The sequence below is a fragment of the Odocoileus virginianus genome, chromosome 5 (genome assembly GCF_023699985.2).
Source record: "Odocoileus virginianus isolate 20LAN1187 ecotype Illinois chromosome 5, Ovbor_1.2, whole genome shotgun sequence".
Classification (NCBI taxonomy): Eukaryota; Metazoa; Chordata; class Mammalia; order Artiodactyla; family Cervidae; genus Odocoileus; species Odocoileus virginianus.
In genome coordinates, this window is record NC_069678.1 from 79,109,415 (window position 1) to 79,132,612 (window position 23,198).

General features: G+C 52.1%; 1 protein-coding gene across 1 annotated transcript in view; it reads left to right on the forward strand.

The window, feature by feature from the left end:
* The window catches only part of TRABD2B (TraB domain containing 2B), a 219,802-nt gene that overhangs the window by 168,625 nt on the left and 27,979 nt on the right, over positions 1–23,198 (forward strand). Inside the window, exons 3-5 of the mRNA XM_070468198.1 lie at positions 11,696–11,842; positions 18,652–18,826; positions 20,943–20,949. Of these exons, the coding sequence (XP_070324299.1) occupies positions 11,696–11,842; positions 18,652–18,826; positions 20,943–20,949 (329 nt within the window). The remainder of the gene's footprint in view (positions 1–11,695; positions 11,843–18,651; positions 18,827–20,942; positions 20,950–23,198) is intronic.

Below are 23,198 nucleotides of genomic sequence, written 5' to 3' on the forward strand. Positions count from 1 at the left end.
AGCTGAGGCTGGGGTCATTGGGGTCATGTAGCCTTAACAGTGGGGTTGCATGTGATGTTACTTACTTCTCTGCGCCTTGGTTTCCCCGTCTGTAAACTGGAGTCAATAATGTTGGCCTCACAGGACAGCTATAAAGAATAAATGAACTTTCTTATGCCAAGTGCCTAGAACCATAGACAGTTTAAATCTCAAGGTAGTGGAGTGTCACTGTCCTAAAATATTGGGCTCATAGAACATGGCAGGCAGAGCTGGATACTCCCACACCCTCGTGTTTCAGAGGGAAACCCTGTGACCAGAAAGTGGGCCAACGCCTAGTCTGGGTTCAGAGCCCACAGCAACAGAATCTAGGTCTTCAGCCTCCCTTGAGCTTACTTGTGCCTAAAACCGAAAACCAAGGGACCCCTCTGCCGTCCACCAGAGCCGACTCCCGTACAAACTCCCTTCCTGAAGACCCCAAGCCTCCGGCCCTGTCCCCACCGCCCACCCCAGCCTGATCCCCAGCCTAGCTATCAGCCTCCCTACCAGCAGAATGCTAATCTCCTCCTGTGGGTGGCTCCGGATTTATGAGCATTTCCTGGCATGACTTGAAGGACAGAAGAGGAATGCTGGGATCTTGAAGGGTGGTCTTTGGGTGGAGAAATGAGGCATTCAGAGAAAAGAAGGGAAGAAAGCAAGGGTGAGTCAGCCTCCGCGGCCGGCCCAGGAAAGCGCAGAGGGCCCGCCAGCCCACACTGCAGGGCAGACGGAGGATGTGGCCGCTCCACCGAGGTCTAACCGGTGGGCGTCCACGGAGCGGAGAACGCCTGCATTAGAAGACAAGTCCAAGTTCTTGGGTTGTGGCTGGGGTTGGGGACAGGGTGTGTATGGCGAGGGGAGGGAGGCGCGTGCTCAGCACTTCCTCTTTAGGAGGAAGACAGCCGCCTTCATCTTCATCCTCATCTCCTTGCTTCACGCCACCGTCTCCCCAGATTCCATGCAGCTACCTCTGCTCGGCCTCTCTGGGACTTTCCATTCCCCTCAGGGAAAACCAGAGGCCTTCAGGGCCCACAGACCCCACAGGATGTGCTCCCCATCTTTCTGCCCGTGTCCTGGGAATCCCCCTCGCCTCTCCAGCTCAACCCTCTGCTCTGCATGCTCTCTGAGCCTAGAGCTGACAAAATATCACTTGACCTGTCTTATCCTGGTTTCAATAAGAAGCACAGGCAGAGGATGAACTGGCAGGAGGGGAAGAAAGTTGGGATGTTTCTTGCCGCCACCCACTTCCTCCTTCCAACCAGCCACCATGGTCCAGACTATGGGACAGCAACTGTTGTACCCTTTTTGATGGCTGTGGCTCTGGCTGGTTTCGGGTCTCTGACCCCTCCTTTCCCTTTAAGGCTCAGGAGCAGGAAAACTTCCCATTGCTGCTGCTCCTCAGCGCTCCACCATCCCCTGTCCACACCTCTGTGGATATTCCCATCATCCAGTGCTCTTCAGTTACCCAATCAGTTGAACTTACTTCACTGGAGCTCACTTCACTGGCAGTGCACTATCTGTTTTCTGTTGGGTCTCTGCCTGAGACAGATCTCATCGACTAGGTCCCCCTTGCCCACTCCTGTTCAGCCACACTGGCCTCCTTCCTGTTCCTCACACCCATCAGTCCCATTTCTGCCTCAGGGCCTTTGCACTTGTTCTTCTCTCTGCCCAGAAAACCCTTCCATCTCTGAGATAGTCCCATGACTGCCTCCCTCATCTCCTTCAGACCTCTTCTCAAATGTCACTTCTCATTGTGCCTTTCCTGGACATCTCATGTAAAATGTCATCCCCCAACACACACACACACACACACACACACACACACACTCTTCCTATCTTCCTTGCCTTATTTTCTTGTTAGCTACATTCACTCCCTAACATAGATATTTTACTAGTTGTTTTTGTTTATTGTCAGCTTCTTGCTACTGGAATGAAAGTTCAGTCAGGACAAGGATCTCTAATTGCTATGTTTACTGTTGTTCCTCCAGGGCGTGGAACAGCATCTGATACTTAAGTGCGCAATAAATATTTATTCAATGAATGTGTGAGTGGGTCCTTTTTGCAGGTGGGTAAACCAAGGCCCAGGGAAGGAAAATGACTCACTCAGGGCTTTATGGTGGAGATTAAGATGGCGCTGGGAGTTCTGGTCCTACCTGGCAGCCCAGAGCCAGGCCCCGGCTCCAGAAAGCAGGAGGCCTGCTGCTCAGTGGCACAGTGTCAGGAGACAGGATTCTGTGCCGGAGGCCAGGGGACTCAATGTACTGAGAAGGAAGCAGGGAACTTGTCAGCGCTGCTCTGGTCCTGCCGATGGGGCAAGGAGAATAAATAAATAAATCTCAGTCAGAGTCGGGCAAGCTCTAACCTTTGAGGAAATCTCCCCCAGGCTGGAGAAACCTTCCTGCAAGGCAGAGCTGCCCTTCACCCCAACCACATCGGTGCTGACAGACACATGGCCCAGGGTCCAGGGGCTCAGCTGCCACCTCTGTGCCCTGAGGGTATGGGGTCCCAGCAGGGAGCTGTTCAGGATGGGGTCCTGGGGTGAGTGGTCCAGCTTTTCATCCATGTATCCATTCGCTCTTTCTACAAGTATTTCTCAAGCATCTACTATGTAAGCATCAGGCTCTGTGCCCTCTGCTGGAGAAACAGCCAAGACCAAGAAAAGCAATTTGCCTGCCCTTCGAGCATTCACCACCGAGCAGGAAGAATGAGCATTGAATAGCAATGACAGGCCTTCCCTGGTGGCACAAAGAATCCGCCTGCCAATGCAGGGGACACAGGTTCAATCCCTGGTCTGGAAAGATTCCACAGGCCACAGAGCACACTACACAGGCCTGTGCACACTAAGCCCGTGTGTACAACTACTGAGCCTGTGCTCTAGAGCCCAAGAGCCACAGCTACTGAAGCCTGCATGCTCTATGGCCTGCGAACCACAATTAATGAGCCCGTGCTGCAGCTACTAAAACCCGTGCCCCCTCGAGTGAGCAGGTCACAACTACTGAGCCCGCATGCTGCAGCTTCTGAAGCCCGTGTACCTAGAGCCTGCTCTCTACACAGAGACCACTGCAATGAGAAATCCATGCACTGCAACTAGTGAGTAGCCCCCACTCTGCATCTAGAGAAAGCCCGCACAGAGCAATGAGACCCAGTGCAGCCAAAAATTAAGAAATAAATAAACTAAACAACAACAAAAATGCAATGAAGCAGGGGGAGTGCAATGGTTCAGAAAGCGACAGTGCTTTGGGGACACTAAGCAGGGAACTCACCCGGCCCTGCCCAGGACAGTCCTCCTGAGACAGGAGCCTCTGCAACCAAGTGAAAGGGGAGTGGGAGCTGGTGGGTGAAAGAGGGTTCCAGGGAGAAGGGGGAGCAAGGGGGCAGGTCCTGAGGCTGAGAAGAAGAGTTCAGCATAAGAGAGGAGTCGAATAAGTTTCCATCAGGCAGGGCAAAGAGTAGAAACAGCAGGAGGCCACGTTCCAGGTGGTGTTCCTTGGCCAAGTGACCTCTTTGCTCTCCTCATATGCCAGCTCTGAGCAGACCCCATGACTGAGGTCCTAGCAAACCTGCTCCTTCCCAACTGACTGCTCAGAATTTGGGCTTCACAGGCTGGTCCCTACTTGTCTGTCTGGTTAGCTGGAAGCAGCTTGGCAAGTCAGGCCCAGGACTTGTCAGCTGGACCTGAGTTTGAATACCAGCTCCAATTCTTCAGTGTGAGACCTCATGCTAGTGCCTTCACCAGCCTCAAGGCCTCAGTTTCTTCAAGTGTCGTATGGGAATAACAACCCGTTCTCTGGAAGGATTATGGTGTAGGATAGTTTCTCAACATCCTTATCATGGCCCATGGAACCTGGCATGTCAATCAATTTCAGTCAAGTTGGCAAAATTAACCATCACAAGTCCACCCCTTGTCAAGTGGCATTCATACAGTATCTCCTTAAAATGGTACCTAATCTCCAAATAAATAATAACGAAGCCTCATTTATCCTAACATGATACAACAATTCTACATAAACCAAAGCACACTACTGCCTTCCCCCAAAGAGAATGCAAAATCTTTGAGTGGAAGTTATTTACTCTTCTTGATGTACCATAACTTGAATTGATACTTAAAGTACTTGAGTTAACAGTATTTAACCACAAAGTCAATATGTCTTCTGTTACCATGATGGGAGAGACAGAAAGAAAAAGAAGAGAAAGAAGAAAACAAAGATTTTACACACACACACACACATTCTTAACAAATTAATGAAATACTCCGGACAGTCCTTGTTTCTGTAACTGGTCATGTGGTCGAAGCTGGTATTTATAACTGCCTTCATCTGTTAGCACCACCACTACCCATTCCCTTTGCCTTCTGCAAGCTTCTCAGCTGGTCATGGTTCTTTACCTGGTGGGATGACCCAAACCTTCATTCCTGGAGGGTCTGGGCCATCAGACATCCTGCCTGCATTGGGTCATTGTCGTTTCCCATCAACATTAGTTACCCACAGGGCCTGGTAATCTGAGATGCCGTAAGGGATCTCCTGCCTAGGGGACATGCTCGTCCTCACCTCTGTTGTGGAAGAGCTGTCTGGTTCCCCCCGGTCATCAGGACCAGTCCCCCAGCCCACGCAGTAACTCCCTTCTTTGCCTGTTGATTAAGACGCACGAGGAGCCCAAAGTGACAGGGGGCAGTGGGTCTGAACTTTCAGTTAAATGGAACCATTGTTGTGTCTTTAACTCACTAAATATTAACATTTTGCCAGTTATTTTATTTTTCTCCTTTTCCTCTCCAGCAGAGAGCAGGATTTAGGTCTGTTTTGTCCCTGACTAAATCTCCCAACCTAGAACAGCGTGTGGCCCATGCTGGCTGCTCCACTGAGTGGGTTGGGGCCTTGGCTGTGATTTCCCTGTGCTTCAGGGTGGGTGAGAAGTGGCAGCCCCAGCCTGAGAGCCAGGCCTGTTTCAAATGCCTTCCTAACAAAGCGGGTCCTTACTTCTCTTCACCATGACGCTGCTGGGCCGACAAGTGAACACAGGTCGTGGTGTTCACCCTTCCAGCCCCTCTAGGACTGTTTACTAGACTAATCTCCAACAATAAACCTGTTCCCACCCTCCTGGCGCCTGCCTCCCTCCATCCGAAGCCCGTGTTTGAAGATGTGTTTAAATTCCGGGCCTACGCTCAGCAGACGCTGTGGACCAGCTCGTGGCCTGCAGGCACCACGGAGGGGGATGCCGGGACCCTCGGGGCTCTTGGTGGCCAGGCCTCCACATACAGCAATCCAAGGGAGCGAGGTGGCTCTTGCCTTCACCCCATGTTTGTTATTTCATGTCAAAGGCTTATCATAAACATTATCCTAGAGTGGGCCACCAGGGCTACAGGCGAGGAGGGTTTGTTATTCTAAAGTGGCCGGGAGCAGAAGGCATCGAGGCCTGGGAGTCTGAGCTGGGCCAGGCTTGGGGATTCAGGATGAATGACAAGGAAGCAGGAAGCAGGGCAGGGCACTGATTCATGCCCGTGTGCTCGGCCTTATAAGCCCCACTTACAAACCATGCTCCATGGTAATAGCCAGTGGGTGTTTTCTGCCTCTAAAAGGAGCTCCATGTGGGTGGAAACCAAGTCCAATTAATCCAGCCATCCCAGATACCTGCAGAAAATCAGAAAGTAAATGTTTGTTGAATGACTGAATGAGTGTAGCTTCCCTATGTCTGTTGGAAGTGCCAAGATTGTTCATGAAGAAGCATGTATTACTTTAAAGCTCTGGTTGTGGGAACCTGGTTGGAGCCAGACAAAAGTAAATTTCATAGCCCGCATCTGTCCTTTATGAGACAAGTGGCCTTAGGTCCTCTTCCCCTCTGCTTCTTTGGTTTCCCATCTGTGAATAAGGACTGTCCCTGCTGGCTCTCCCAGGGAGAGCAGAGGGAAGCCCAAAGAGCAGTGGTGAATTGAGGTGATGGGGTCCAGGGCTGGGTCCGAGGGCTGGGTCCCAGTGCATCTGCCATGCCTTCTCCAGCTTTGTTACCTTCAATGAGTTACTCACTGTCTCTTTGCTTCAATTTTTTCCCCCAGTCTATTAAATGGAGTTAATACTAGACCTATCTCAGAGTTGTTGTAAAGGTTAGATAAGTTAATATGGGCTTAGAGGGTTCCTGACACATGATAAGTGCTCAATAAATGTACTTGTCCTAGTGATAAATAGATGAGGACCGAGTTACAAATTGCAGAGGATGGGTACAAGACAGGGGATGTTGGGGAAAGGTCACACATGGGATTCGGGTCAGCATCCTACTCTCTGAAGTAGTTCTTGACTGTCCCCTTTTCAGCTGTGACCAGAGAGGCAGGCTCCCCACCCACCCCAATCTCTCAGTCTAGACAGGGAACAGGGAATTACCTGATATGGACACTTCAGTGGGATAAGTGCCAAGACCAAGGGGAGCTTGGGGGTCTGTGGTGGGGGCTGAGGGGAGTCTGGAATGACAGGCTTGGGTTTCAGCCCCAGTCTCATCACTCCTCAGCTGTGCCACCCTAGGGGTGCTTCTTGAATGGTCTGATTGCAGTGATTTGTCTCTATCATGTTAATAACAAGCACTTCCTGCTTGTTTCTGGCTATCTCAAGGCTCTGAAAGAAAATGGATCTGGCAAGGTGTGTGGGATAAATGCGGACTGTGCCAGTGGCCATCTGGAAATCCAGCCCCAGACATGGTCCAGGGCACAGCAAAGGGTCCTCAGTTGGGGGTTGGGGAACAGGGAGCCCACTGTGCCCCCAGTTCACTGTGGGGCCTTGGGCAAGCTTCATCCTGCCTGCTCTGAACCCCTGTCCTTTCTCCTCTTCTATATGAAGAGGGCATAGGAAGAGACCAGTGGTTCTCAAACGAGGCTCCAGGGCACCTGTGGGTTCCACAGAGAAGCACTATGAGCTTGTCAAGGGGTCACTGAGCCAGTGAGACTTCAGGCAGGCACTAGCCTGCTTCCTTTAAATCAATCAGGGATGTTTTCATTTCTTCTTTTTTTTTTTCATTTATTTTTATTAGTTGGAGGCTAATTGCTTTACAATATTGTAGTGGTTTTTGTCATACATTGACATGAATCAGCCATGGATTTACATGTGTTCCCCATCCCGTTCCCCCCTCCCGCCTCCCTCGCCATCCCATCCCTCTGGGTCTTCCCAGTGCACCAGCCCTGAGCACTTGTCTCACGCATCCAACCTGGGCTGGTGATCTGTTTCACCCTTGATAGTATACTTGTTTCAATGCTATTCTCTCAGAACATCCCACCCTTGCCTTATCCCACAGAGTCCCAAAGTCTGTTCTGTACATCTGTGTCTCTTTTTCTATTTTGCATATAGGGTTATCATTACCATCTTTTTAAATTCCATATATATGCGTTAGTATGCTGTATTGGTCTTTATCTTTCTGGCTTACTTCACTCTGTATAATGGGCTCCAGTTTCATCCATCTCATTAGAACTGATTCAGATGAATTTCTTTTTAATGGCTGAGTAATATTCCATTGTATATGTACCATAGCTTCCTTATCCATTCGTCTGCTGATGGGCACCTAGGTTGCTTCCATGTCCTGGCAATTATAAACAGTGCTGCGATGAACATTGGGGTGCACGTGTCTCTTTCAGATCTGGTTTCCTTGGTGTGTATGCCCAGGAGTGGGATTGCTGGGTCATATGGCAGTACTATTTCCAGTTTTTCAAGGAATCTCCACAGTGTTCTCCATAGTGGCTGTACTAGTTTGCATTCCCACCAACAGTGTAAGAGGGTTCCCTTTTCTCCACACCCTCTCCAGCATTTATTGCTTGTAGACTTTTGGATAGCAGCCATCCTGACTGGCGTATAATGGTACCTCGTTGTGGTTTTGATTTGCATTTCTCTGATAATGAGTGATGTTGAGCATCTTTTCATGTGTTTGTTAGCCATCTGTATGTCTTCTTTGGAGAAATGTCTGTTGAGTTCTTTGGCCCATATTTTGATTGGGTCATTTATTTTTCTGAAATTGAGCTGCAGGAGTTGCTTGTATATTTTTGAGATTAATCCTTTGTTGCTTCATTTGCTATTATTTTCTCCCATTCTGAGGGCTGTTTTGGAAGTTTTCATTTCTATGCACTATGCATTTTGAGTTCCGGGCAAAGTTTCTTTGGAAAACAATAACATCAGGAAAGGATTCCATGGCTACAAAAGGTTTGAGAAACCACTGGACCCTAAGGGATCTTCCAGCTCCAATCCAAGAATATTTAGGCCTAAATATTTTCTTCCAAGTTGTATTTGACAAGCATTTATTCCACACTTACTACATGCCAGGACTGTTCTCAGCACCCTACAGACTGTGATGTGCTTCATTCACTAGAACACCTCCCAGCTCCACGAGGGCTACATGTCTGCGGAAGTGACTCTGTATGTCTGAGGGTCCAGGGGGCCCATTTCCCCTCCAGCCAGGTCTTCTGGGCGCCTGAGCCGGTGATCTCAGCACAGGCCAGGTGGTGTTGGCGCTGAGAGTCAGTGGGGCAGGTGTGTGCAGCACAGGGTGTGGTCACAGGAAGTCTGTGTGCCCCAGCCCCCCAGAGGAGGAGCGCACTCCAGCCCGACATGGATGCTTTCGTCCCAGGCATGTGCCGGGCGGGAGGAAGCGCCTGTTGCTTTAGCGATGTCTGGGCCAACAGGGCCACTGCCTCCTGTGATCCATCCCCAGCCACCCAGCCGCCATCGACACCCCGCACCAGGTGGCTGCAGATCAGATTTCAGGGGGAACAGCCAGAACCTGGAGGCCCGGGGAAGGCCCGGAGGTAGGCTGGTGGGGCGTGACCTCATCTCCAGCCGGCTTATTAGGGGGAGTAGCCTGTGCTGTCACAGATCCATGCACTCCAGCTCCCCTGCCCAGCTGGAAACAAAAGTGGGATGGGCAAAGGTGATCTCACAAGCGCAAGCTTGGTCCCGTTCCCCAAGACAGTATTTTCCCCAGACTTTTTATGGCCTGAGTTTTCTGCTCAGATTAGGTGTTCTGGAACCACGTGGTGGCAGCGTGCCCCCAGTGCTGATGGAATGCCAGCGTTGTAGGGGGTAATGTGAAGGATTTATGGAGCAACCTTGAATGATGAATTGACCACAGCAGGTGTCAAAGTGCTAAAGAAAGGATGGGTGACACCCTCTCTTTACCAGGCACAGTGCTGAGTGCTGCCGATGCAAAAATACATAGGATGTAATTCCTATCTTCAAGCTGCTCATGACCTCAGTAGGGAGAGAGGTAGCGAAATAGTGGTTACAATCCGATGTTCACGCCCTGCTGGAGGAAGCAGGGTGGGTCGCTCATGTCTCAGCACAGCTGTGCCGTGAAGCCTTCGCTCAGATGTCTGGGCCCAGGTGCAGGCAGGCGGGCTCAGCTGGGCTCACTTGCTTGCCTGGGAGCTGGCTGGCCAGACCAAGACGGCCTTGATGGGACAACAATGGAAGCGGCTGGGCTCTGCCCTGCACGCCTCTCACCCTCCAGCAGGCCAGTATGGGCTGCTTTCAAGACAATGTGGGCATGTAAGAGGCAGTGGCAGCCGGACGTGTGTAATGTTTTCTCCATTCATCTACGGAGGCTTGTGATGCTGGCCTCCATCTGTCATGTAGCAAATCCAGAGTCAGAATGTGAGGGAGCTACCGAGGCCCCTGGCCAGGTGTATGTATATTGTTGTTCAGTCGCCCAGTCGTGTCTGACTCTGTGACTCCATGGACAGCAGCACGCCAGGCTTCCCTGTCCCTCACCATCCTCTGGAGTTTGCCCAAGTTCATGTTCATTGCATCAGTGATGCCGTCCAGCCATTTCATCCTCTGACACCCTCTTCTCCTTCTGCCCTCAATCTTTCCCAGCATCAGGTACTTTAACGAGTCATCTGTTCCCATCAGATGACCAAATACTGGAGCTTCAGCTTCCGCATCAGTCCTTCCAGTGAATATTTAGGTTGATTTCCCTTAAGACTGACTGGTTTGATCTCCTTGCTGTCCAAGGGACTTTCAGGAGTCTCCTCCAGCACCACATTTCAAAGACATCAATTCTTTGGCATTCTGTCTTCTTTACAGTCCAGCTCTCACAATCAAACATGCCCACTATATGTATATAGGGAGAGGTTAAGATTTGAGGTCATGACTGTGTCATTCTACCATGCAGGGAGACTATGAGAGCTTTAGGGGAAGGCCTTCACCCAGCCCCCAATGGTCAGAGACTCTTCATGGAGGAGACATCTAAGCAGAGCCTGAAAGATCAAGTCTAGATCTGCAAGTAGTAGAGAGCGGAGGTGGGAGATTTCTCATGCACAGGGAACAGCATGTACGAAGCACAGAGTCAGAAGATTGCTAAGTAGCTGAGTATTTGGAGACACTAGGGCTGGAAATGAGGTCATTGACCACAGCAGGGGCCAGGTCACTGCCTTGCATGCTCCAGTGAAGAGCTAGGCATTTATCTCCAGGGCAGGAGGCATCCATGAAAATTTTGAGCAAAAAAAGAGAAAAAGTCAATCAGATTTGTGTTTTTAAAAGATAGCTGTGGCAGAAGAATATGGTATAGATGGGAAGGGAGAGGGTCTGCAAAAAAGCATGAGTTGCAGTGAGAGATGCCTGGGCCTGAATCAATGTGTACCAAGAGGCTGGGGTGGGCCCTGTTTCCAGACGGAATGAGCTGGGCCTGAGCCCTGCCAGGTAGACTGGAGCTGGAAAAACAACAAAGACAGGAGGCCTGAGATTACCTGCTGACGCTTCGCACAGGATTTGCAATTGTTTTTCCCTCTCACTGTGTTAAATAACCCACTTTATGGTCAAGCTCCTCCCTTTTGTTGACCAAAGGAGTCTAGGTGCACAGTTGTATGGAGCTGGCTCTAGTCCCAGCCATACAGAATTGGACATGCCCCTTCCCCTCCTGAGCCTCAATTTCCCCACCTAAAATGAGACATTTTAGATCATCTCTCAGAGCCTTATGCCTTAGGTAGGCCATGTGCCTTTAGAGCCATGGTGCTCAAATGCCATGAAGCCATCAGACTGCTAAAGAATTTCCCAGGAAGCCTGTTAAAAACCCACAGCCTGGCTGTACCTCCAAGTGATCCTGATGCCATCCGGTCTGACTGGGCACAGCTGTGTCTCCAGGGCCTGGCATGGTGGCCCAGAGCAGAGAGGGGCTGGAGGAAACACGTGCTGACTCAGGTCCCAGCTCCTAAGCCCTCTGCCTGGTTTAAGGATGGCTCCTGGAGGAGGTGGCATTTGGATTGGGCCTTTATATCTAATGGGCTTTCTGATTCCTAGTTCATCTGTTTGTTTTGCTGTATTTGGGGTGCTTTTTGATTCCAAAATGAGTTTGTGCTTCTTCTAGAACAGAAGAAAAGAGGAAAAAAACTCGCCCATCGTTCCAAAACCCTGACACAACTAGGATTCCCTTTGCCACCTTCTTCGCTAAGCTGTTGATGGCCAGAGCAGGAGTGGGGACCAGTGAGGGCAAAGGGCTGGGGATGAGAGCAGGCTGAGTGTGGTGAGAGGCCAGTGAGTGAAGAGCGGAGGCCGTGGAGCATTCGAGCAGCACCAGCTCATGTCAGGCTCCCGTCATTCTGACATATCCTGTTTCAGGCCTGTGGCCCCAAAGCCCGGCGGGTGGAGGGCCCATCCTTGCGGGATCGGGGACCTCAGCCAGGGACTGTGAGTGCAGCCCTGACTCCTGTCCTCCCTCTGCTCAGGTGCTGTTCGCCCTAAACCAGACTCTGCTGCAGCACGAGAGCGTGCGGGCTGGGAGCCTGCAGGCGCCCTACACCACCGAGGACCTCATCAAACACTACAACTGCGGGGACCTCAACGCCGTCATCTTCAACCACGACACCTCCCAGGTGAGGCTCCTCTCCCCGGGCCCAGGCAGCTTCCAGGGCGCCAGTATAACCAAGGCTTCTAAGAAGGCGTTTATTAGACACCTACTGTGTGCCAGATGCAGCTGGTAAGCAGGAGCTCTTGGCATCCCTGCTACAGATGGGGAAACTGAGGCTCAGGGAGGGGAAGAGACTTGCTCAAGGCCATATCACTTTGTTGTTATCAAGTCGTCAAGAGTCCCGCTTGCGCCTGCTATGTGTGGCTCTGGGACCTAGACTCTGCAAGCTTACCCTGTAAGAATAGGGAACCCTTGTCCAGGCTCTGTGCAGCATCTGGGAAGATTAAAGCCCAGGGAAGGGAAAGCTCACAGGTGCTCAGAGCTTGGGCTTGAGTCCAGTCCAGGGCGCTCTGCCTCGATTCGAGTCCTAGAGCAAAGATTAACCCCAGGCTGGCCAGACAGTAGGAGGGAGTCAAGCAGTGGACCATGGCTCCACCAGGTCTCCTGTTACCCTTGGGATAATTCTAAGGTACTTCGTAGGCAGTCAGGACCCCCGTCTGTATCCCTCTGTGGACCTCATCACAGCCCAGGTTCCCTACCACACAGGCCTCATTCTGAGGACCTCTGCCACTTGTAGCCCTTCCACCACCCCCACACACCTTGCCCTTTCCCACTGCTCTGCCTTTGTTCAGCCTTCTCCCTCTGGGTTTCCTCCCATGTGGCTGTGGTCTAGTGTCATATCTTCAAAACCACTCTGATGCCCTGGATGGAGTTAGATATTCTCCTGGGCCCCTCTAGGTCCCCTGTGCTTTCTGCGTCTGGTGCTCAGTTATCCATTCATTCAAGAGGCAGCTGAGTTAGTCAGAACAGGCCATCTCTCTGCTCAGGACACTGCAATTGCTCCCCATTTTTCTCAGGGTAAAGCTGGAATCTCTGTGATGACCTGCATGGCCCCATGGTCTTTCACCATGGTGGACCAAGTGTCTTTCACCCCATGTCCTCTGCCTACCCCAACACATCACTCCATCCACATGGGCCTCCCCGCTGACCCATGAGCCCACTTGCACACTTCGTCTTTGCACTGGCTATTTGCTCTGCCAGGAAGGCCTTTCCCAACCTCTCACCATGGTTCACCACCTCTCTTCCTTCAAAATAGAACTCAAATATCATCGTCTCAGTGAGGAAGGCCCAACTTCCTTGGCCTAGAATTGCAGCCTACCTCCCACCTCCCCATCTGTCACCTTTCTTGTGCTCCGCTTTTCCGTCACGGCTTTTTATCATCTTCTCGCACACTTACATATCTTGATTCATCGATCAGTGATTATTTGTTATCTGTCCATTCCCACTAAAGCATAAACTCTCTGAGAGCAAGAATTGGGGTCTGTTTTATTCACTGATAATGAGCCTGGCAGAGAACAAGACTCAGTAAATATTGGGTGAATGAAAGAAATAATCTGTAAGTGCCAGTCACAGGGATATGGAAAGGGATATGGCAGGGAGCTAGAGACAGCTGCCTTCATGGGACTGGGGGTCTCTTAAGAGAAAAGGGGAGATTCAACAAGCAGTGCCACAAAGCATGACCCTTGCCACAGGGGAGAGTAGAGGATGACCCTGGAGCCTGTGGCAGGAGCAGGAATTTAGGTGGGCTTGGAGGAACGGGTGGAGCAGGGCTGGGCAGAGATGGACACATTTCTGCAAGATGAAAGGTCAGAGAAGAAACCTGCCTTGGCCACAGACAGGAGGCGGAAGAATGTGCCAGTGGAGGAAACCATACGGATGAGCTGGAGGCAAGAGAGAGAGGGAGGAGGGGTGAGAGTTCAGGCTGGAGGCATAACCAGGGACCCCACTAGCACACGGGCATCTTACCCACCCTCGTCACGCTGCCCTGCGCAGGGGGTGGCACAGAGCGAATATCAGTGAGCGATGCCACAAGGGCAAACGCAGGCGTGCGCTGTCCTCGGTGCAGAGAGTGCAGGAGGCCCTGCACAGGAGGCTGGGATTCCGGGTGCTCTGACTCTCGCTCCTGGAGGTGAGAGGGAGGAGAACCCTGGCAGCACAGGGCTCAGAGTTGCATCACCAGCCAGTCACACCATGATAGCGCCTGGCCCTGCATCCTCTGCTGGGCAGAGGCTGATGAGCCCTGGGCAGCCAGGGAGCTGTATGCTTGAGGGGAACCTGGGGCAAGGAGTGTGCAGGACAGAGCTGTGGCCACAAAGCATAACACTCAACTGAGACGGGGAAGAGTGGGGCGACCCCCGGGCATGACAAGCTCAGAGTTTCTTTGCACCTGTGTCCAGAACCACTGATACATCTCTGGCAGGTGAACTGCCTTGGAGGGGGTCTCTTCACAGTGCCTATACTTGAAGTGCGTTAGAGGACACAGATAGATTCGCCCACCCAGATTAGAAGAGCAATCCAGGCTGCACCCAGGGTGCATAAGCAGAGTCTAGCCCTCACAGGAGGGACTAGGCAGCCCTGCCCCCAGACACAGACAAGCCTGGCATCAGGGTATCCACGCTAAATCCAGGGCCCATGTGCTAACAGAGAAGGGCTCTGCAGCTGGAGGCCTTGCAGGATCCAGGGGCTGGAGGGGAGCAGTCACCACCTGCAGCTGGTGAGGGCTTCAGGGAGAAGGTGATGTGAGAGTAGAGTCTTGAGTACCAGGCTTGACAATAGAGTCTGCCAGATGCAGATGAAGGCAGGGACTGGCAAGCAGAGCCAGCTGTGTGGCCAGTGCTCAGGATGGTGGGGGGTCCTGAGGAATGACCAGAAAGCAGAGGGCAGACCATGTGAGGGTGAGAATGCTCATTGAGGGGCCAACTTCTGGGGTGTTTAAGCCAGACAGAGATGTGATCAGAAAGTTTCCTCTGGCTGCAGTGCTGAGGTTGCTGGAGGATCCTCTGGAGGCCGGGGCTGGACTGATGCAGGGCCCAGGATGATAACTCTGGCGGACAGGGACCAGGCACACCTCACGCTTGGTCTGCTTCTTGATCTGCTTCATTTCATCCGCCTAACCCCACATCCCACCTTCAGAAATGGCTGAGGCCCTGGCCTCCCACCACTCTCCGATCACTAGCATTGTCGATGTCCCAGATCAGCAGGGCAATCCACTGGGAAGCCTTCTCTGAGCCCCCTAGCTTGCGTTAGGTGTAGAATAGTCATATATATATATATATATATATATATATATATATATCATCCATATTCAGATACTTTTGAGAGTGAAAGGTCAAATATAATTGATTCAGAATAATTAGCATGCAGCAATCTACCCTAGCCATGAACCAGGACTGTCCTGGGCAAACCAAGACACGTGACCACCCTATTAGGGGCCTCGTCCATGTTCCCACATCACTCACTGTTCTCTGAAAGCACACATCCCCCAGTCTTCTGATCCCCACACTGGCCAGGAGCCTCAACCAGGGCAGCAGACCCAGTCTGATGTTTCTCTGGACCGAGGTTTCTCTGGCCTCCTAAGTGGACAGAGGGCTGGACCCATGGAAGTTCTTAGAAAATGTCTATTGGATGGATAAGGTAAAGAGAAGGGATGAGGTTGTGACATTAGCAGACCTGAGCACTTGACCTCTAAACCACCCAGTCCTAGCTGAGAGTCAGGGGAGTCTCACGGCCCTGTTCCAGTTCTGCCAGGCCCATCTACTCATCACTCCATCTTGGATCCATCATTCTAGGGCCCTGGGGACCTGGCACATCCTCTTTAAAATTTTTTCATACGTCCTGCACTTGAACTTGTCGCAAGAGATTTAAGGCTCCCAACAAACCTAATGACATCATTAATTTGCTTCCATCCAGACTGGCCTCATCCTTGGCATGAAGCCAGAGCCCATCAGCATGAAACATGCAGAGAATATCAGCCAGCTGCTGGGCAGCTCAGGGAACCGAATGGCTAACCCAGCCTTTTCACAGCTTTGACATTGGACTTTCTGCTTCTTGTTCTTTTTTAAAAAGAAAATCTCTATAAAGAATAGATGGAGATTCAGCTTCCACAGATGCACACTCATACTTAGGGAGACAAGGAGAGAGGGCTGGACACATCACAGGTCCCAGGAAGAAGGCATATGCCTGGACCCTTGGAAGAGGAGAAGGGAAGCGGAATGCTGCCTTTGTGGTCTCTGATGATCCTGAAGACCATCTTTCTGTCATCTCCATCTCTGTGCAAGGCCACCATTTTCTGTAGCTTCTGCCATCAGAGGGGAAAGATGAAGGAGCCAGCTCCATCCTCTGCATTAGTTGTACTGATGTCTAGTCAAGATTTCCTTTCTACCACGCACTGTGATAAGCTAGTTGTACTGATGTTTAGTCAAGATTTCCTTTCTACCATGACAATGTATATAGCACTCATGTGACCAATTTAGAAACTGAGTCTCAGAGAGGCCAAGTAACTTATAAGTTACAGTAGCCCCCCAACTGGTAAATGGCAAAAGAGGGATTCTAGCCTTAGCTGACCCGGCTGTCTGACCTCAGGACTCCCATTCACTATCTCCAGAGCTGTTGCCTTCAAGCCTATTCATTCATCCACGCATTCACCCATTGAAAAAATATTTATTGTTTGGTACAACATTGTCCCACATTCTCTTCCATACACAGGGAATGGAGAGGAGCCTGTGAGAGCCATGTTTCCAGAAATAACCCCTCGGAGTCAGTCTCTCTTGTGCTCCAGCCCCACTCAGAGGTCTGAAGAATTTCCTATAGCGGCATCAAGTCCAGGCGTGGCCCAATTTGTCAGGGATGCCGAAAGTCTCTCCCATGATGAGGGGAGGGAGTAAGAACTCCATTCCCTCATGTATCCATTTACCAAACAGTCCCCAAGCACCGACTCTGATGGGGCACTCGGAGAGTTGCTGCATACAGTTCACCAGGTTGTGCACTGCTCAAGTGTAGGGAAGGCAATGGCAACCCACGCCAGTGTTCTTGCCTGGAGAATCCCAGGGACGGGGGAGCCTGGTGGGCTGCCGTCTATGCGGTCACACAGAGTCGGACACGACTGAAGTGACTCAGCAGCAGCAGCAGCAAGTGTAGGGAACACCAGTCACATCATTGTCGTGTTCCTCCCGGCACAGCATACCAGGCCTTTCTGGCAGAGAAGACCCTCCCCTCTCTCTTGGGGAATGTACTCATCCTTGGCCAGCAGACAGCAGAGGCAGAGGTCTCCCAGCCTCCCGAGTCCCTCTGGGTTCAGCCTCCACAGATACCAACATTTTCCTCAGAAAGAGGGTTGAAAACTCATCAGTGACTCTAGAAGCCATGTGACTGGGCTAAAACCTGCAGGAAATTAGTCTTCCCATGCCACAGTCTCCATCTGGCTAGTCCACCAGTCATCGAGGCCTTGGGGCCTGTGCTTTGGGCCTGGGTTGGTGGAGACAGAGTGATGAAAGGGGGGCCTCCAGGTGGAAGACATTCTGTGAGCAAGGGCTTGAAGGTTACAGTGACACCAGTGGGTTGTGGGGAAAGAGGGTTCATTCTGATTCATGGCCTCAGGTTCCTCGGTCCGTGGCTTCCCCTCCTGCCTCACCCACATGCTGAAAGACACAGTACTGGAGCCCTGGATCCACCATCCAGGTTAGAGAGGCAACACGCTGGGAGTGAGGAAGGATGGTACATCTTTATACTCAAGGCTCCAGAAACCTGTGCCGGTCACCGACTTTGTGCTGAGCATTGAGGGCCTAGGAATGACAGCTGTGCTGTCCCTGAACTCAGAGAGCTCTGTACCTCGTTCAAGAACACGTCAGAGATGCTGGCCTTGGACCACGTGGCTGGGTGTGGACATGGGGCTGAGAGCCAGGAAATATGGATAGTTCCAAGCCAGATTGTTGAACAAGCCATCATTATGGGAGGAAGCCTTGGTCCTGGAGCTGAAGTTTTCAAGAAGGGATGGAGGGTTTGGGTTATACCCCGGGAAATGGTGGAGCTGGGGATGGGAAGATAGTGGTGGCAATGGAAAGTGGTCAACCAGGGCTCATACACTGGGAAATCAAAGGCTATGACTCCTCCTGGAAACTCTTTAGAGGGGGATGGGCTAAAAGGTGCCCACAACAGCACCCATCATGTCATGCAATCCCCCACAGTAGCCTCAGTCCCACCTTATAAATGAAGAAACCAGGACTCAGAAAGGTTTAGTAACTTGGCCAAAGTCCCACAGCATCAGACCAGGGCTGAAGCCCAGATCAGCCTTTCTGTTATACCAGGGAGGCAGCTCAGCTGACCTGCTACACCTGCTTGCTGAACCAGATTCGCTATTCATGCCAGTGACAGGGTCAGTGCCACAGGGAGAGCCTCCCGGGACCTCAGTGTCTGGAAGCTGAAGTTCAACAAGGCAGAGGCGCAGGAGTGATAAGTTGAGTGAGGGCGGCAGCTGGGGCTCCCAGCCTGGCTCTGCTATTCAGCTAGCTGTGTGACTCTCCACCTGCCTCTGGACCTTTTGCTCTTCTTCCTTTATTCATAAAACTGGGATAACAGCAGTCATCTCAAAGCATCTTGGAATTGATGAAAAACATCAAATATCTTAATAAAGGTAAGTAGCCCAGACAGTAAAGAGTCTGCCTGCAAAGCAGGTGACCCAGGTCCAATCCCTGGGTCAGGAAGATCTCCTGGAGAAGGGCATGGCAACCCACTCCAGTATTCTTGCCTGGAGAATTCCATGGACAGAAGAGCCTGGCGGGCTACAGCCCATGGGGTCCCAAAGAGTCGGACATGAGTTAAAGAGACTAACACTTTACTTTTCACTTCAACCTGGCCCCACACTGGGCTGTGTGTGCTTATTAGAAGCCCTCCTTGCTCCAGAAAGAACTGAAGGCAGCCTCTGTCTTGCCTTTACAGCTGCCCAACTTTATCAACACCACCCTCCCGCCGCACGAGCAGGTGACGGCCCAGGAGATTGACAGCTACTTCCGCCAGGAGCTCATCTACAAGAGGAATGAGCGCATGGGGAGGAGGGTCATGACGCTTCTGCAGGAGAACGAAGACAAGATCTGCTTCTTTGCCTTCGGAGCAGGTTTGGGCCGGAGTGGGGAAGGGATTGTCTGCAGAATCCTTCAGGGCTGAGAGACTTGCTGGGCTCTCTACTTTATAAAAGGAAAAGTTGAGGCCCAAAATAAGCAGGAAAAGCCACCTAGTGTTCAGCAGAGCTGGGATCCAAAGCAAGTCCTCCGCCTCTGGTCTAGGGTTCTGTTGTAACAGCCCCCATGGGCAAGGGCAGTGACTGCTGCCAAGAGCAGGGTGACTTCTATGACCCCTTCATGCCCCTGGAGGCCATATTGAGAGGCCAGAGCTGAAGCCAGCTCCCAGTGTCCAGCCCAGCTTTGGGCCCACCCTGCGGAGCCAAGGCCAAGATGGTGAGGGCCCCGTGGCCCACTGGGGAAGAGGGCAGCTCTGGCATCCCATAGCCCTGGCTTCAGATCCCAGCCCCCTCTGGGTGGCATGGCCTCCTCAGGCTCCAGGACTTCTCAGAGGCTCAAGTCTCTCTTCTATGAACGGGCAGTGATGGCAGTAATTATGTGATGAATCAAAAAGACCTACCTTCCCAGATGACTCTAGTGGTAAAGAGCCTGCCTGCCAATGCAGGAGACACAGGTTCAATCCCTGGGTCAGGAAGATCCCCAGGAGAAGGGAATGGCAACCCACTGCAGTATTCTTGCCTGGAAAACCCCATGAACAGAGTAGCCTGATGGGCTAGAGTCCCTAGAGTCAGAAAGAGTCAGACATGACTGCAGGAACTTGTCACACACTCACGCCTTGTAGAACAGTCACAGAGATCAGTACCACGGAGCAGTAACTCATAACAGCAGCCAGAGTTATCGGCGTCATCATGATGATGGCAGTGAATACAGACTTTATCATCACCAGATGCTCAGGTGCGGGACCTGCTCAGCATCGCTCTCCCGGTTCCTCTCTTCTCTGCCTCCTGCTGCCTCTCTCTCACTCTTTCTTTCCTTCTTTTCCATGGCTGTCTCTGCTGAGGACAGAGCTGTCCACGTTGGGGCCAGGATACCACGTCTGCCTCCTTGTCAAGCTTTCGCTCCAGAGCTATAAGACAAACGTTATTTCTTCTTATTCATGTTGCTTACAGTTTGGGCTGAATGAATTCACCTCCTGTTTTGTGCGAATTAAATGAGGTGGTTGGCTGTGCTCTCTCCCCTCCCTACCCTGGCTGAATACCCACATGCTGCCTGCTTACGTCAGGCTGAGTTGGATCAAGCCAAGCGGTCTATCTAACACAGAAGGGCTTGTATGAACATTCTGATTCATAATTGGAAATCTTCCCCATCCTCACTCATTCAACCCCAAATAGCTAAAAGACAAGAGCCAAGGCTCATGTGTCTGCACCTGTCTTCCCTCCCTGCAGCCCTCAGCACAGGAGAGACACACGGGAGGGCCTCAGAAACATAAGACTTCTGTGACGGCCTCTTTAGGGCCACACATACAACTGGACAGAGAGTTCTGGGCTCGCATTGAGGCTGTGCCATGGTCCACTGTGGCCTCTACCCTCCCCTCCCTGGCCCCAGCAGCCAATTTACTCAGCTTTTACTATCTACTCATCATGAGTAGATAGCCAGGACTCAATCATGTCATCTGCGATTCCAGGAGCTATTCAAACACAGATTTATGAGAAGGGAGGGTTTCCTGTAGGGGTGGGAGGGGCTTCCTGAAGGAAGCAGGAGAAGCAGGACTTTGACTGCAGGACTCCTGCTGGGGACCTGGCACAGTTTTGGTGACCATGCAGGAAAGGAAGTGCTCCCCAAGTTCCTTTTCTGAGCCCCTCACTCATCATCCTCGCCCTCCCCCCATGGGCATCTGGGTAGTGCTTCCTGGGCTAGAAAGACCCACAGCTGACCACAAAAGAGGAGCCACTCAGAGCTCAGCCAGCCCCCAGGTTCCCCCACTGGCCCAAGAGAAGCCCTAGAGAGCCCAGTCATTGAGGGAGGCCAGTAAGGGACCAGCATTCTGCACGCTCCACCTGCCTCACCTGTCCCCGGGCTCAGGACCAGGCACTCATGGGCCGGGGCTAGCTAACAGCAGCTCCTTTCTGTGGGTGTAGGAACAGGAGAGCCTAGAGCTAAAAATCACAATGGCCTGGGCAGCCCCTGACACTGAAACCCCAAGCCCACGAGGGCACAAGTGTCCACTCAGGCACAGCCCAGCATGCAAGCCTTCGGCCCACCTCCAGTTTCTTCCCATCTCTGAAGTCCTTCTGATTCCTGGTCAGTTCTCTGGGCAGACCGCCCAAAAGACCTCACACCTGTCTACTCTGTCCATCCTCCCTGCCAGTGCCCTGGCCCAATCAGCTCCATCAGCTCCAGCCTCCTGGTCGTCTCCCTGCTTCCCGTCTGCTTCCCACAGTGGAGTGGGTGAGCGGTGCTGGGTCCATCTCCCACCCTTGCCCTAAACTCCGAAAGGGCACACTCCACTTACTCATCCCTGTGTTTTCAGTAGCACCTGATAGGTTTCCAGCTCGATGAATATATGGAGGAATGTATGAGTGAAGGCAAGAATAGATGGATGAATGTTGATCTGGTATCCTGGGCCTGGAGAGCCTGGGCCAGGCCAGCAGTAAAGCCAGAGCAATGGGAGCCCCACCCAGGCTCTCAGAGACCCTGTGCCCTGTAGCAGCAGGCCCAGGGTGTGGGCCGATCTTGCCTCTTCTGGCTCAGCCATACCTGGAGCAGAAAGCCTATTCAGTGCTGCACATTTACCCTCATCCTAAGAATTTCAAAGCTGGACTCAGCTTCCAAGCTCGAGCTTGCCCACCTCATCACAGCCATAGGCAGGCTGAGTTCCACAGGGGCCAGGATGTGGGTGAAGCTCATGGTGAGTTGGGGACAGAGCCAGGATGGGTGCCTGGGCCCGGAGCTGTGGTCAGGGGCTCTGCTCTCACAGGCAGGCAGGCAGGGAGCCAGCTGAGTGGACTTTTGACAGCCAGTGCGTCGGCATGGGACCCATCCTACATAGCTTGTGGTGACAAAAATCCACGCCTGTCTCTCTGTGTCCTTATGTCCATGTAGCTCCCGAGTCCCGTGTCCTTTGGCAGGCTGAGGATGTACATGCAGGGACAGGCTAAGCGCTCTTTGGTGGTCTGCAAACTGCAGGTTCGCCCGTTCCACGGCACCCTCTGGGTTCCTGTTCCATTTCGGGCCTTCCAGGACCCCCGGGCACTGGGGACCTGAGTCAGCCTGACTCGCGGCCCATGCCCTGTCGAGCCCTCAAAGGAGGTGCAGGGCCCCTGAGGCTGTGGGAGGGAGGGTCTGTATACCTGGAAATATGCTTCTCTATACCCCAACAGGTGTCTGCTCGTGCAAAGTTTTCTCAATCCAGTTTCATGGATGTCCCTAGGAAATAGCTTAGGATACAGAAACATAATTATAAGACTCCCAACCATCCCCAGCCCAGCCTTGCTGGTTCTATCACTCTACAGCCTGAGGTTCTGCCATTCTACAGCAAACCAGCCTCATAGGCCAGCCTCAGGCTCGCTGGGTGAGAGAGAGAAAGAGTCTCCACCTGCCTGGTCCATCAGCACCTATCTTCCCCAGTTCAGCCCTGCTCTAGAACCCCTTCCTGGGAATCCAGAAGCACAGACTGGGATTCCCAATGCTGTAGGCCAACTGCTCTCTCCTCTGGTCTGCTCTCCAGGGGGGATTTGATGCAGAAGGTGAGAGCTTTGAAGTTAGTCTGCCTGATAAAAAGCCAGGCTTCATCACTGTTAATTCAGAGAAACTGGGAAAGTCATTTCACCTCCAAGACTTCAATCTCTCATCTGTAAAATGGGGATAATACGCCTGCCTCATTGGACTGTGCTAGATGTGCTTTAGGTAGCAGCATTAAACTCTCTACTGCGGTGGATGGACCCTTATCCAAAAGGCTCTACTGAGGACTAGCCCCACCATTCCAGGCTCTTAGATTGCATCACCCCTGCTCTTTGCAATAATCCCATGAGATGGGAGCTATTATACTTACTTTGCAGGTAGAAATAAGGCCCAGGGAGGATGAATGGCTTCCTCAAGGCCACAGGCAGGCAGACCTTCAACCTGATTCCTGGCCTCTTGGGTCTTCTTCCAGGCCATTCCCCGCCTACCCCCCCACCACCTCCCCACCCACCCCCACCCTGCCCCCCACTGCCCAGACATGGTGCCCTTGCTGTGTACTTCCAGAAAGGTTGACAATATTTTTGGAAAGTGTCCTTCTATCTGGCACATCCCATAGAAGAGTACTGCCCTTGGTGTCTGTGATGTTTCTGTATCCAGGCACTGTTTGACCTCTTCTGGAGGTTATTTAGCAGGTTCAGGGGCAGTAGGGTATGGACATGTGTTACAACTCTAAACAGGCCCAGATGGAAGCCCCGCCTCCCTGTGAGGTGGCTGTGGCCAGGGTGC